General features: G+C 45.4%; 1 protein-coding gene and 1 long non-coding RNA gene across 2 annotated transcripts; one reads left to right on the top strand and one right to left on the bottom strand.

Annotated features, from left to right (window-relative positions):
- The first annotated feature begins 220 nt into the window (after window positions 1-220).
- On the top strand, window positions 221-2,959 carry Id4 (inhibitor of DNA binding 4). Its single transcript, XM_034510320.2, has 3 exons — window positions 221-1,060; window positions 1,401-1,459; window positions 2,056-2,959. The coding sequence occupies exons 1-2, from the start codon at window positions 620-622 to the stop codon at window positions 1,443-1,445; spliced, it is 486 nt and encodes a 161-aa protein (XP_034366211.1). The 5' UTR covers window positions 221-619; the 3' UTR covers window positions 1,446-1,459; window positions 2,056-2,959.
- A 5,218-nt stretch (window positions 2,960-8,177) lies between these two features.
- On the bottom strand, window positions 8,178-12,657 carry LOC117713492 (uncharacterized). Its single transcript, XR_013112082.1, has 2 exons — window positions 12,486-12,657; window positions 8,178-8,511 (listed from the first exon to the last, which is right to left on the bottom strand). It is a non-coding gene; the product is annotated as an uncharacterized LOC117713492 (long non-coding RNA).
- Between the last annotated feature and the right edge of the window lie 1,516 nt (window positions 12,658-14,173).

The following is a 14,173-nucleotide window of genomic DNA, read 5'->3' as shown; positions in this document are numbered from 1 at the left end:
CATTCCCCGAGGTGGCACTGTCCTCCTGATTGGCTGGTCATTCCCGACCCCCCGCCCATCCCCGCATTCTGGTTGCCCAGCGCCCCGCCCTCGCCACCTCCCTCCGCGCCACCGCCCGCGCGCCAAGCTCGCCCGCGTCCGGTTCTCGTGGCGACCCGGCCCGCGCGCTGGCCCCGCCCCCGAGGCGCGCGGCTCTACAAATACTGCTGCGCCGGGAGCCGGGAGACGCTGTTGAGCTGGGAGGCGCGGTTGGAAGTCGTTACTTTGAAAGGGGGGCAGTCACGGGCTAGGGGAGCTCAGGGGCAGCGGTCCACCTTAGTCGGAGCTCGGACGGGAACGGCTCAGGGACCAGGGTGGGCTACTTTTTTTTTCTTCCGGGGTTTTTGATTTTTCTTGTCTTTTGCTTCGGGCAGAGTGTCGCTCACTAAAAACTGAGATTCCCCTTGCCAAAACCCCGAGCAGCTCTCCGGTCGATTTCTGGAGCTTGGGGCCGCTGGGTGCTTGCGAGCTCCGGACGCGCAGGCGAGGGCAGCAAAGCGTATCGCGGGCGGGGACCCAGAGCTCGCTCCACCGCTTGTCCCCAAGCGGGTCCTCTCGCGCAGGGCGCAGGAAGCGCGCGATGAAGGCGGTGAGCCCGGTGCGCCCCTCGGGCCGCAAGGCGCCGTCGGGCTGCGGCGGCGGGGAGCTGGCGCTACGTTGCCTGGCGGAGCATGGCCACAGCCTGGGTGGCTCGGCAGCCGCGGCCGCGGCGGCGGCGGCAGCGCGCTGTAAGGCTGCCGAGGCGGCGGCCGATGAGCCGGCGCTGTGCCTGCAGTGCGATATGAACGACTGCTACAGTCGCCTGCGGAGGCTCGTGCCCACCATCCCGCCCAACAAGAAAGTCAGCAAAGTGGAGATCCTGCAGCACGTTATCGACTACATCCTGGACCTGCAGCTGGCGCTGGAGACTCACCCAGCTCTGCTAAGACAACCGCCACCGCCCGCGCCACCGCTCCACCCGGCCGGGGCTTGTCCGGTTGCGCCGCCGCGGACCCCACTCACCGCGCTCAACACTGACCCGGTGAGAAGCCTCACCCTGGGCACCCTGGGCATCGCGGGGGAGGTGGCGGGGCGGCGAGAGACGGGTTGGTTCTCCTCCTCTCAGGGAATGACAGCGGCTTCTTGGATCCCCACCGGGAGCCGCCTGCTGGGCTTGGTCGTTGTTCCCTGAGCTGTAGGCGGTTGGGACTCGGAGCCTAACGTCTCCGGAGTGTCCCTTGCATCACAGGGGGCTTCCCCAGCTTCGGGCTCGGGTGGGGACTCTGCTCGCCTGCCTAGTTTCCCAGGACGGCTCCCGGGCGGTGGCGACAATGTGGTCTGCGCACTCTAACCTTTCCCTTGGTGTTGGGTTGCTGTTCCAGGCCGGCGCCGTGAACAAGCAGGGCGACAGCATTCTCTGCCGCTGAGCCATGCTGGCCAGGTGAGCGCTCAGGTCCCGAACTGGGTAGTGGACCACCAGGGTCGCACCTCCCCAGAGGCTGCTGGTGCCAGACACCACTGCGATCTTTGTCCCCTAGCATTTTGAAACGTAACCCCCACCCCCGTTGCCACCCACACTTCTGCCACCCAGTTAGCAAGGTAGTCCACTTAGCTTTCCTACTGGGGATCTCTCTCAGCGGAGCCTCATCAGCTAAGGTCCCCGCTGCCCGAGTTCCTCAGCCTGTGACCGACAGGCTCTACTGGTCTCCTCTACCTCTGAGAGCATCCTCGTGATTGTGGAAACTATCCCAGAGTCCCGAGATCTCCCAACCCTCCTCCCTACCCTTCATTCCCCAGCTGAGCGGCCTGACATCCACAAAGAGGGATGCGGGCAGAGCGCCCTGAACCCGTCCATTAGCCTTCCCCTGCCCGCATTTGCCTCCTGGGCGCTTGGCTGAGCTGCAGGCTGCGGGTATTGCCTGACCTGGCGGTTTGTTTTGGGTTGTTGATCATGCATGTCTTGAGTTTGGTCGGTGGCGCCAGTTAGTCTGCAGCGAGAAGGTTCACACACCCCCTCTATTCATTCCTCTTCCACAGGTGTGCGGCCGCCTGAGCACCAGCGAGCCAGGAGCCCTAGAAAGGGAGGGCCAGAGCAGAAATTAAGAGAAACAAGCCACCGGAGGAAAGGGGGAAAAAAACTTCAGCAAATTTAGAAACATTGTCTCGTCTTGTCATTCCAAGAGAGAGAAAGAAAGATAGAGAAGGGGAAAAAATAATAAAACTTAAATTCACTTTTACTTTTTTGCACGTTCACAAGCATTCACCGTACGTATTCTCTTTAGTTTCTTTTATAACCGCTGTAAAGTGTACATTTCTGTGGTTATTTTTATCATCCTTTTGGAGGTGCAGTTAAACTTGGAAGCTTAAGTGTTGTCAACAAGACTGCTAAGTAGAAAACCAATAGTAAATCCAACTTTAGAGGTTACATTGTGACGAGCGAATTGTTTTTGTTTTTGAAGCTTTACTAATAATATACCAGAGCATTGTAGATAACGTTGTTTTACATCTATTGTTTAAAATAGATGATTATAACAGGGCGGGGAGTTTTTTCTCTGCAAGAATGTTACATATTGTATAGATAAGTGAGTGACATTTCATACCCTGTATATATAGAGAGATGTTCTATAAGTGTGAGAAAGTATATGCGCTTTAATAGACTACTGTAATTATAAGATATTTTTAATTAAATATTTTTTGTAAATATTATGTGTGTGTTTTTTTAAATCGATGGGAATATTTCTTTTGGAAAATTATTTTTCAGCTCCCTTGCAGAGCTCTTAATATCTGGATGTTTTCTGTTTGGCCAGGCTGTTGATTTTTTTGTTTGTTCTGCCCAGTATCCAGTGTCTGAGGCTCAGAAGTTACAGCTCTCCAGTACTGGTCTTGCATGATTGCATGAGATGTTCAATCACAAAATAAACCGGTTATGAGTCCTTTCAAATGTGCTTTCTTTAACCTAGATGGAAACCTTTTTATTGGAGTGTACATGTTGAAAACCTTGTCGGGTTTTAAGTACAGGGTTTTATAGTGTACTATATAAAGAGTTAAGTGTGTGTGTGTGTGTTTTTCTTTTTGAACTGTGGTAAAAAAAAAAATAGCTTCTGAGAGAATTTGCATATAGGATGGAGAAATGCTTGGACCTTTAAGGAGTGTACAGAACTGCTGTCTTTTCAAAGTGAAAATGTTCGTCCTTCATTTTACACTAAAGCGTAATGTCATGAAGTTTCATATCTGTACAGATTATTTAAATCATAGAAATGAAAAATGTTCTCTGCTTGCTACCAAAGGACAAACTCTGGAAACGGACATTTTCTACCCTCCTCCTTCCAAAGAATATTAATAGGCATCAGTAGGAGAAAAAAAAAAAAAAAAAACGAAAGAAAAAAAAACATACTGGAAAATCCTTCAAGCAGGGATAAAAGTCGATCTTCAAACATTAACTTAAGTAGACCAAAAATTCTGATGACCGCATCTAGATTATTTTTCTATAAAAAAATGATTTTCACTATAGCGATGTCAGTCACCACTAAGCTACTGTCCAATTCCATGTGATGTGTAACTTTTACATGTGAAATTAAAAGTAGATTTATCTGTCTTGTACTGTGACTTCTGATGTGATTTCTTAACGCTATAGAATTGACTAAGGACCCTCCTTCCCTTCCGGGAAAATCATATATTCTAGGTGAGCTGAGAACTCCAGGGTTTATGAACACATTTAATGTAATGGGTATTTTACATACCAGTTAGATGGAATTTTTAAGAGTGGGAGATTTAAGTAGGATTTAATTGGGTGCTTTGTAAATAGTGAACTGTGTGTAAACGTGCTCTGTTTGATTTTTAAAAGGAAAAGGATTTGTTTCAGATTATACAAGAATAAAAGTATTATAGACCCAAGGGACTTTTTATGAAGTCAAAGTCAAATATTTATGGGTATCTGAAATGTCACAGTCCCTAGCTGTCAGCTAGGGGGATACCTCAAAAGAAAGGGTCAAAATGAGTGCAACTCATCGAGGGTTTCTGTAAAACCTGTGCCATCCTGTCCACCTCCCACCCCAAGGCTTGCCCCTCAGCTCCTTCTCTGGTCTCCGGTATATTTAGACTTTGGTGTATCTGATGTTGAGTCTTATAAAGTCAAAGGGCTGCTTTTGAATGAGGTTTGTACTTGGTTGGTTTATATCGCTCATACTTCTTGTACATCAGGAAGAAAGCACTAGACCGCTGGTGGAATTCCGGATCTCAAGAACTCTAAGGATTGCATTCTTTGTTATTAAAAAGGGCACAGTTCCTCCTTTTCTTTTGGCAGTTTAATTTCAGAGGGATTGTGTCACGTGTGTGCCCTTCCCTGAGACTGTGGACTTGTCATGCCTCATTGCTGAACCCTACCTAAGCTGTTGGGCAGAGTTTAAAACTACCCTTGCTTGACCCTGAATCTTTATGTGTGTATGTTTCTGCTGTTAGAAGAGAGATATTGGCATATAAGTTTATATTTGGGCACACAAAAAACCACTGAAAGAAATACAGAGATCCTGTTCTTGAGAGTTGATATTTTTTCCTTGGCCCACTAAAGCAGCAGTTGACATCTCTAAAAACAAAAATACAACCATTGCTGATTAAATGACAAGTATCCTATATAGTTGTAGCAGATGCCACATTATCTGTGAAGATATTGCCTGTGTCCTAATCAGGCAACCAAATAATAAAAACATTTCAAGTCTTTTATCCAGATTGTTCTACTTGTGCAGATATTTAGCTTAACAAAAGAAAATATCCTGGCCTGGTTTTGGTAATTTGTAGAGTTTCATTGTATAGGCAAAAACCAAAGAACAAGGTTTATTTAAAACCCTGGATGGAAAAGAAATATAACCCGACATACACACTCACTGTGGATGTTGTTCCTAAAGTTGTTACAAAGTCCTGGCATCTCAGACATCTTATGATAAGGAAAATAATATAGACCTTTTTGTTTGAAAGAACTGACTTTGAATATTGTACACTTCCTACTCAAGTTTATTGTCAACTTTAACGGCATTTTTTAAAACTTTAAAAAATTTTTGATTCATTTCTGCCCACCCCAGCCTGTTGTATTAGATTCCTCCTGTACTAATAAATCAATCTTCACTGAGAAAAAGGATCTGAAGTTTGTGGTTTTTAATTGACTTGCACCGAGTTATGCAATTTTTTTTCATGATCAGGAGCAGGTCTCTTGATGGATCACCTCAGTTATTTACCATGTTTCTTACCACGGGGTAAAAAGTGTGACTTTAAAGGGTGATATGAGTGGGCAGAGAATCTACTCTGAATCAGGTAGCTTCCCTACGAGATAGTGTCTGTTACAACAGGAATCAGAGATCCTAAACACAAAGGTGGTGGAGCCCAAAGACTAGATTCAAAATAAATAAATAAATAAATAAAATAAAATAAATGAAAGAAAGAAAGAAAGAAAAGAAAATACAAAATGGTCACAGAAAAAAATTATTTCACAGTAGTGCAGAGTCTAATCAAACTGCCTTTTCCTATCTAGTTGGCACATATTAATTATATACATGTTAATCAGCCCACATAGCCTTTGGATCTCCACAGGGCCAAGCCCCTACCCTCCAGGCTTAAGAGGAAGCAAAGCCTTCCCACTGCTACTGTGTTAAGTCCAGGAAATTAATTTTCAACCTCTGAGTGAATCTTAATAGGGCTGTCCTCAGTAGGCTTCAGACCCACATGGCTTCTGTCATTATAAGGCATGATATTCTGCTAAAGTATCCATTTTATTAATTAGAACCACTGCCCCCAAGACTGTATAACTGATTTTCCATCCAGCTGTACCTAAAACAAGATTCAGTGCATATGTTCAATGACAGAGACACTATTTACAAATGAGAACCAATTTATTGAGGGTCTCAGAGGCTTCCCTTGGGCCCTTGAAAGTGAATTTTTCCTAGTGTGTTTGTGTTCAAGTTTACATCTTATCCCGTTTTTTGTTTTGTTTTGTTTTCAAAATAAATAACTGTTAAGTACTAAAACTTGGGTCTGGACCACCTTACCAGTGGCCTTCCATACACACCAAATGGAAGTGATTCATATCAGGAGCTTTACCTTGGACTGCTTGAACCAAGCACTTTATATGTAAGCACAAGGCAGGATGAAAAGCAACCCAAAAGAACAGGTAAATCAACTACGTTTAGGAAATCTTAGGATGCTGTTTGAACCTTGCAAGTAATCTCAAGAAAGGTAAAAGGAAGGAAGATACTCTGGTTTGTACCATCAGAGAAAGTCCGGGAAACAGCAAACTTGAGGGACAGAAAGTAAGGATGTGACTTTAGCAGCCAGCCTCGGTGGCCACAGACTCAGGCTCACCACCCAAGGCTGGCTGTGTTTAAAACAGAGGAGGCTCCCTAAGGTTGAAGAATACCTATGTTTTTTTCTTCTTATAGCCTGTGGTGATAGCTTGAAAAGTGTTGAGTGAATGAACAGTGTCTTGTTCTGACAGCTTTTCCCCCCAGAGTCCCACTCAGTTAATTCTTTTCCACCTTTATCAGCTGTCTTCTGGTTGGCCCTGCCCCTGAGAAGCAATAGATTTGAAGTGGTCTTCCCCAGACTTGCTCTTCTTCTGGATTCCTTATCTTGATGGGTGGAACTTCTCTCTGGCTCGGAAATCTGAGAAAAGCACGAGATCGTGCCTCTTGACTCCATCATAAAAATGGCTCCTGAAGCTGATGTCCCCAGGCTACCTCCGCAACCTCCATCCACATCTGGATTCCGTATCATTCCCTGAGCTCATTCTCTATTTTAAATGTCTATGTGTGGGTGTTTTGCCTACATATATAAATATATGTGGACCACATGCAAACCTATGTCGTGGAAGTGCCCCTTCCCTCATCCCCCCAAATGGTGTCAGGTCTCCTGGAACTGGAGTTACAAATGTCTTTGAGCTCCATGTAGGTGCTGGGAATAGAAGCTGGGTCCTCTGGAAGATCAGCCAGTGATCTCATCCCCTGAGCCATCTCTGCAGCACCATCTCCTGAACTCTGTCTCTTTGCTCTACCACATATGAATCTAACCATTCGTGTGTGGGATGTGGAAGAGTTGGAAGCTGCAGGGAGGAGGAAATCCTACCTCCTTTCTCTCTCCCTTTCTCTTCTTCTGCATAACTTGACACCCTCTCTTCCTATGGCAGAATGTCCAATTCCCTGGATCAGCTTAGCTGATCATCTAGGCACTAAATGACTCATTTCCATGCTAGGAATATAATTTGATTGGTAGAGTGCCTATCCAGTACAGCGGAAGCCCCGAGTTGAATTTGCCACATGAACTTTTCAGCACCACATAAAGTGGGTATAATAGCCCATGTTTATAATCCAAGCATGTGGGAGGTAGAACCCAGAGGATCTATAGTTCAAGTTACATAATGAGTTCAAAGCCAGCTTGGGATACATGAGACCTAGGAGACACGAGACCCTGTCTCAACATAACTATGATGGTGGTGGTAGTGATGATTCCTACCAGTCCTTTCTGTCCTCCAGTCCTTACTGTCATTGTGCATGCATTTTATGGACCCAAGATCTCATCCTGTGCGTGTTAATTCAGCTTACCTTCCAAGTCTTGATGGAGTATGACAGATCCCTGAATGTTACAGGGAGATCAGACCATGTGACACTCTAAGGGTGGGGGACAGAAGACACCTGCCCTGCTAGCTGAACCAGCTAAGTCAACCTGACCTGTCTACGCATGCTCTTTTACACTTCCTTTCTTCCCATACGGTCTTACCCCTGCCTGGACCCTCCATCCCCAACTCCTAGTCCTGGTTATTAAACTCCCAGCTATCAAGATTCAGCTGCTGCCTCTTTAGGGAAAAAAAAAAAAATCTCCTCACCCAGCCAGTTAGCGGCTACTCTGGCTACTCCTCAGTCCATGCTATCATTATTTTCCTGTGACCATGTATGTGGTAAGACTCCTGACCTTCCGGAGATTACAGAGCACAAGTGCTAGCTCTGTACCAGCAAGTCTAGCAAATTCTTTGCAGCTCAAAACTGCAGAGAGGAGAGATTTTCATTATCTGAAAGCCTTTGGCTGCCTCCAACATGGAAGACAGATAGGCTGTGTGTTCTCGAGGATGGAGTGCCGTCAGCCGGATGCAGAGGGTTGGAAGGAGACACTGAGAAGGAGAGTCGAGGGGAAGAGCAGATCCTGTATTTTCAGTAGAAAAAGGGGCTTCACTGATTCAAGTCAGTGTAAGGAGTCAGTCAGAGCCTGGGCTGAAACTGCAGGGCAAGGAGGGGAAAGGACAAGTGACTGACTGGCTGTGGATGACCAGAAGCTGCAGGCAGGGGGGAATTCCTCCCTCCCACCTCTCTCCCTCCCTCTTCTCCTGCAGCAGAGAGTAGTAGTTTGTGCCTTTGGATCCCAGCATTAAGAAGAAAGAGGTAGGCAAATCTCTGTAAGGTGGACATCCGCCTGGTTTATATAGTGAGTTCTAGGACAGCCAGGGCTTGCAGAGAGGACCTGTTTCAGAAAAACAAAAGAAAAAGAAAAAAAGTTGAACAGAGGTGAAGCTCTCCACAAGGATCAAGAATCACCAAAGGGGACTTGATATGTGTAGCACGTGTGCACATGCGGAGGCCAGAGGTCAGCATGAGGTATTGTCAAGGGTCTCTCAAACCTGGAAGCTTACTGGTTGCCTAGATGAGCTTGCCAAGAAACTCCAGGGACCCATCTACCATCTCTACTTTGCAAGTGCTAGTAACTGCCTTGCCTGTTTGTTTGTTTGTTTGTTTGTTTGTTTACAAGTCTTTTGGGGAGCTGAACTCAGGTTTCTGAGCTGGTGCAGAGAGTTCTTTAACAACTGAGCTGTCTCCCTTCCAAGGGAATCTCTGGATGGAACCCAGGGACAGGTCAAGTATCAAGTGCTGGTTCCTTTGTAGCCTTGGTTTTTGTCCTGTCCTTCTCTGAGTGGAAGGGAATCACAATAACCTCCTATATGTTCACACTAAAGCATACTACTTGCCAGGAAGACATAAAAGAATGGGCAGAGATGCCACCCTCTCCTGCATCTTTCCAAGTTACTATCGTCTCTCATTGCATCTATGTGGTAGCCATGCAGGCAGCATAAACAACCAGGTTTTAATAGTGATGACACTCTTCTGAAAAACACATTCAGAAAAAAAAAATCTTATTGCCTTTCCTATATGAAAGCATTCCAAGACATTGCCTATAACCCAGCATAAAAACACCAGCTAAGTGGTTCTACCGAAACCACTGTGTTAGCCTTACTACTACCTAGCATGGCACTACTGACCACTATCACACTAGCCGTGTATAGGGTTGGGATACACTATCACTGCCATCAAATTTCATGGAAGCTCGTGTGTTTGACAGATAGAGAAGGGAATGACTGGTATATGCCTGCCCTTGCCCAGTGGGAAGATAAGCAGAAATAGAAGACATGGGTGTGTATGATGTGTTCACTAGATACCCACAGCAGTGATTTCAAAAAAAAGCTAATACATACTTGAGGGGGATCAGCCTTCTTGATGCAGAGACATTTTCATGCTTCCTTGCCCCCCCCCGCTTCCCCCCCCCCCCAGTCTCCAGAATAGCCATGATGCTGTGTACACAAGACAGATTTGAAGACAGTCAGAGGGTTCAGGCAAGAGGGAACAGCAGTACTGGGAAAGCTAAGAAGCCCTGCTTTCTTAGAGCTTCCTTGTAGGAAGCTGGGCAGAGGGGTTGGGTCTGTTGATTTTGCTCTAGAAGGTCAGGTTCAGCTCTTACCTGTGTTTTGATCTGTTTCCTGATGTGGGGCTAAATGCTCATAACTTGCACAGTGACTAGTCTATTTACATTCTTCTGGTGGAGAAGCAACTTTGAAAGACAAAACTAGAGCGGTGTACCACATAACAGCTAAGAAAATGGATAAGAATCAGGAGTGAAGACGCACACCTGTGATATTAGTACTTGGGAAACAGATGGAGGATCTCCAGGAGTTTGAGACCTGCCTCAGCAAGTTCATGACCATCTTGGAACTAGGTGAGAACCCATCTCAAAATCAAAACCAGAATTAACAGCATCAAAACTCTGTATTCGTCAGGGCTGAGAAAAACATATCTCTCATAACTGATGTTGAAAATTACTTGGGGCATTTATGTGTCCTTATGTGTAGGAAATTCAACAGAGAGATGGGGGGTGTCAATATTCAGCGTTCCAGTGAATCAGGAAGTAGAGGCATTATGAACAAATATCAAAGTCCCACAATGTACTGATAACGAGATTAAAGGTGTAAGACTTTGGGATGCACCTCTTGTAAGGGGAACGGCTGGAAAAACTCCCTAGAACAGGAGTCCATCATGTTCTTCTGACCTCCAAGGACACCAGGCAGTCTGCACAGACATGCATTCAGGTAAAGCACCCATACACAGACAATAAAATAATTCTAAAAGCATTTCTTTTAAAGCTCAGGCCTCCCATCCTCAGCAGAAAAATCTTTTTAACTTTAAAAGCATCAACAACAACAACAAAAAACATTTACACTATCGGAATTTATTCTCATTTTTTTTCTTTCTTCCCTAATCTCTCTCTTTCTCTCTCTCTCTCCCTCCCTCCTTTCTACCTTCCCTTCCACCTTCCCTCCTTCCCTGTCCCCTTCCTCTCTCCTTTTAAAAAACCCCTATTTGTGTTGTTATATTATATATTTCTTTTTCTGAGAGTTCCTTTCCCTTTCATACAAACTCTGTAAGCACAGCCATTCCCTTTGCCTTTACACTCAGTAAAGGGCTCTGCCCCAAGAGAACAACACTGTTTTGAACAATAGCAACTCTAGAGACTAAAGGCTGCTCCTGAGAAGCCGGTCACAGCTCACTGCACTGTCTTTGCTATTGTTGTTGTTTTGTTTTGTGGTGGTGGTGGTGGGGTAAAAGACTGCATAACCAGTGTGCAAGTCAATCCTGAGGTCCTCGGCACTCCTCAGATCCTACCAATTCTGATCAGCTTGCACTTTCAATTTCCTGCCCTGTGAGACACCCATACAATCTCATCCCCCTGCCTCAGCATTTCAGAGACTAAGCATGTGCTTGTGGGCCTGTGTCCTTGCCAAGATTTCATTATTACACATATGAAGGGAACCCTTGGTTCTCCAGTGCCTTACGAAGTGGCAGATTAATTCTGCTCCAGATAACTGTTTAATTTTAAATCAGCCCAGAACTTTAAGGCATGCTTCCCCAAATTTTTTGTGTGTCATCAGTTGTCAGGGCTGTATCTAGATGTGTATCAGGTGTGTATAGCGTCTAACTTTGCTATAGAGTTTGTATAGAGGTTACAAAAAGGAGAGAGAATGCATATTTTCCCAGTTTGTGATCAGAACTCTCCACAGTTCTAAGAATTTACTTTGTTGATGAAATTTTTAACAAATTTCAATTATTTATCAAGAAATGAAAAATCCATTAAAAAGATATAAAGGGTTCAACTTTTAGAGGCAACAGCTAAATGTTAAATAGTATGTTAAATAGTCTGGCTTTTTCTGGGTAGGTTGAGGTGATTCTACAGTTCTCTGAGTAAGAGGAAGTAGCGGCTCAGCACCAGGCAGAATTTATATATACATATATATATATAAAAACAAACCAAACCAAACAAAACAAAACAAAAAACAAAAAAAAAAAACAAGCAAACAAAACAACAACAACAAAAACCCATCATCACCACCAAGTTCTGAGACCTCAGAAGCCTTTCACAGCCAGCTTGAGATTTGTCTGGACTGGAAGATTCCATTTCAATCACTCTTCCTCACCTGCTTAAGACTGCATTTGGGATCCACTCCCAAAGTCACCTCACTCAAGGGACTGCATTATAAAGACGACCCAGTGATTCAGAGATGACTCCAGAGGTCTGACTGTGTGTTCAGGCAAGGAATGGTGACACATGCTTTTTGCTCCTAACATTAGAGTGGCAGAGGCAGGCAGATCTCTGAGTTTGAGGCCAGCCTGATCTAGAGTGAGAGTTTTAGGACAGCCAAGGCTACACAGAGAAACACTGTCTCGAAAAACAAAAACAAAAATCAAAAACCCCAACTATAACAATAAAAGATTGTTTTTACAGATTGAGGTCCCAGAGGCTTCTTCCCAGTCTTCTAAGCCATATCTCAGTTTCTTTAAAAGCCTAGCCCCCGGGACGGGACATGGGGCATGTCCTTTCTGTCCCAAACTCTCTCCTGGAAGCACTGCCGCTCGGGTGGATCTTACTGGATAGAAAAGCCTCTGCCAAGAACAGACTCTATAGGGGGCTCTGTTCACTGCGGAGACCAGGCAGAAGCAATCACAGGACTGCAGAGGCAGCCAGGCGGCCTTCGCCCCCTCGCACTGGCACTTGACATTACTGCTGCGCTGCCTTTGCGGGCAGCTCCGGCCCTCTGCAGGTTGGGGGCGGGGAGCAGGAGTCTGCTAGGACAAAGCCTTCACTCGCCCCTTTCAGTCCCATGAATCACGTACCTGCTTTTCAAGCACATGGGACTGGAAACAAATTTCTGTCGTGGTGAACGCCAGGGTTCGATGAGTTTTTAAAAAGACCCCGACTCCCTGTGCTGGCGTTCCTCAGGTGACACACTTGCTGGGTCCTCCAGGCAGTGAGTGTAGGTTATCTGCTGCCCTCTTTTGAATTTTAGGGCACACTGCACGCAGAAATCGGGCCTGTTGCCTGAGGTCTTTCCCCCTGTGTGAGGCTGCTTCTTCCCCTTATCCAGTTCAAGTTGGAATATGCTGGAACACTCCCTTTGAGTGGGCCTTCTTTGTCGCTGTCCTGAGGTGAATGTCAACCCCATTTTCTAAAGCGGTAAAGGACTCAGAAGACACATGGCATCCTTTTCTTTTTTTCTGCCTTATTGATAGATAATTGACAAATAATATATTCAAGGAATGCAACTTGATTCTTCGAATATTATCATGAAGTGATCACCAGTAAGCCCCCCTCCTCTCTCTCTCTCTCTCTCTCTCTCTCTCTCTCTCTCTCTCTCTCTCTCTCTCTCTCTGTGTGTGTGTGTGTGTGTGTCTCATGTCTCAAACCCAGGTCATATGAAGAAGACTGCCATCCAGCCTTGTGACATCAATTCCAGGTTTGTTTTTTAACAAGGCTTTGTTTCACTCACTCTTTTGTTGCTACCAAAAGACACGGAATTCTGAAGTGCTATAGTTGGAATCCACAGCCCAGATTGTTTCGGGAACTGGATGGTGTAGAAGTCTGAACAGCAATGCCAAACAGAATAGCCCATTTCTAGTCCCATGAACATGGCTACCATGGGTACATCGGGGACCGAGAACCCACCTGTCTTACAGAACAGGAACTTCAGGCTCTTTGACCTATGAATTTTGGTCACTTTTCTGGACACAGAAAATATGGTCTAAGTCTATACAAGGGAGTTTATTCAACCATAAAGAGGAACGAAATTAAGCTGTCTGCAAGAAAATATGTGGCATTAGAGATCATCGTTTTAAGCAAAATAACAATTGCCAGCTCCATTTTTCTGAATTTTAGCTTTTAAAATTCCGTGTGTAAACGGGACCCATGCCGTGTTTGCCTTTCTTTTCATGGCTCATTTCACTAAATGCAGTGTCCACCTGGTCATACTCTCACAAAGGAAGAATTTCCTTCTATTTTATTATTTTTTGAAGACTGAGTGCTATTCTGATCTACACATTCAGATACAGATACATGACACATTGTATCTCTCCATTCACCTGCCAAAGGCCATCTGGATTGTTTCTCTACCATGGCTACTGGGGATGAATTCTTTTCTTGCCTAACTACTTCTTCACCCAGAAAACCATGCCCACATACAGTTCTGGTGACCAGAATCCAAAAAAAAAAAAAAAAAAAAGGCACCCCAGAAGCCTCTCTAGATGGTATTGTTTGTCCTTCCATGACAGAAGTGGATGGACTGAGACCCTCGAAAGGTTAACAGGATCTCAGAGACATGGAGGGGCCTTACAGAAAGCCCAGCAGCATAGCCCTTACCCACCCTCTCTCCTCTCCACCAGCTGCTCCCTGCTCTCCCAGAGCTCCTTCCCCAGACCCTTTCTGATGACAGCTGCCCCCTTTCCCATCACATCTCCCCTCCCCCACCTCTACAACTTCCTTATACCAAAGGAATGCATGGAACAGGAGAAAAAAAAAAAAAGAATGC

Source organism: Arvicanthis niloticus, chromosome 8, assembly GCF_011762505.2.
Source record: "Arvicanthis niloticus isolate mArvNil1 chromosome 8, mArvNil1.pat.X, whole genome shotgun sequence".
NCBI classification, from domain to species: Eukaryota; Metazoa; Chordata; class Mammalia; order Rodentia; family Muridae; genus Arvicanthis; species Arvicanthis niloticus.
This window is presented reverse-complemented; position numbering and strand designations above follow the sequence as displayed.

Bases quoted from the DNA above. Each gene is read 5' to 3' on its own strand.
- Id4 (XM_034510320.2), top strand. From the start codon at position 620: ATGAAGGCGGTGAGCCCGGTGCGCCCCTCGGGCCGCAAGGCGCCGTCG. The intron at 1,061-1,400 runs GTGAGAAGCCTC...TTGCTGTTCCAG, and splicing joins CCGCGCTCAACACTGACCCG to GCCGGCGCCGTGAACAAGCA.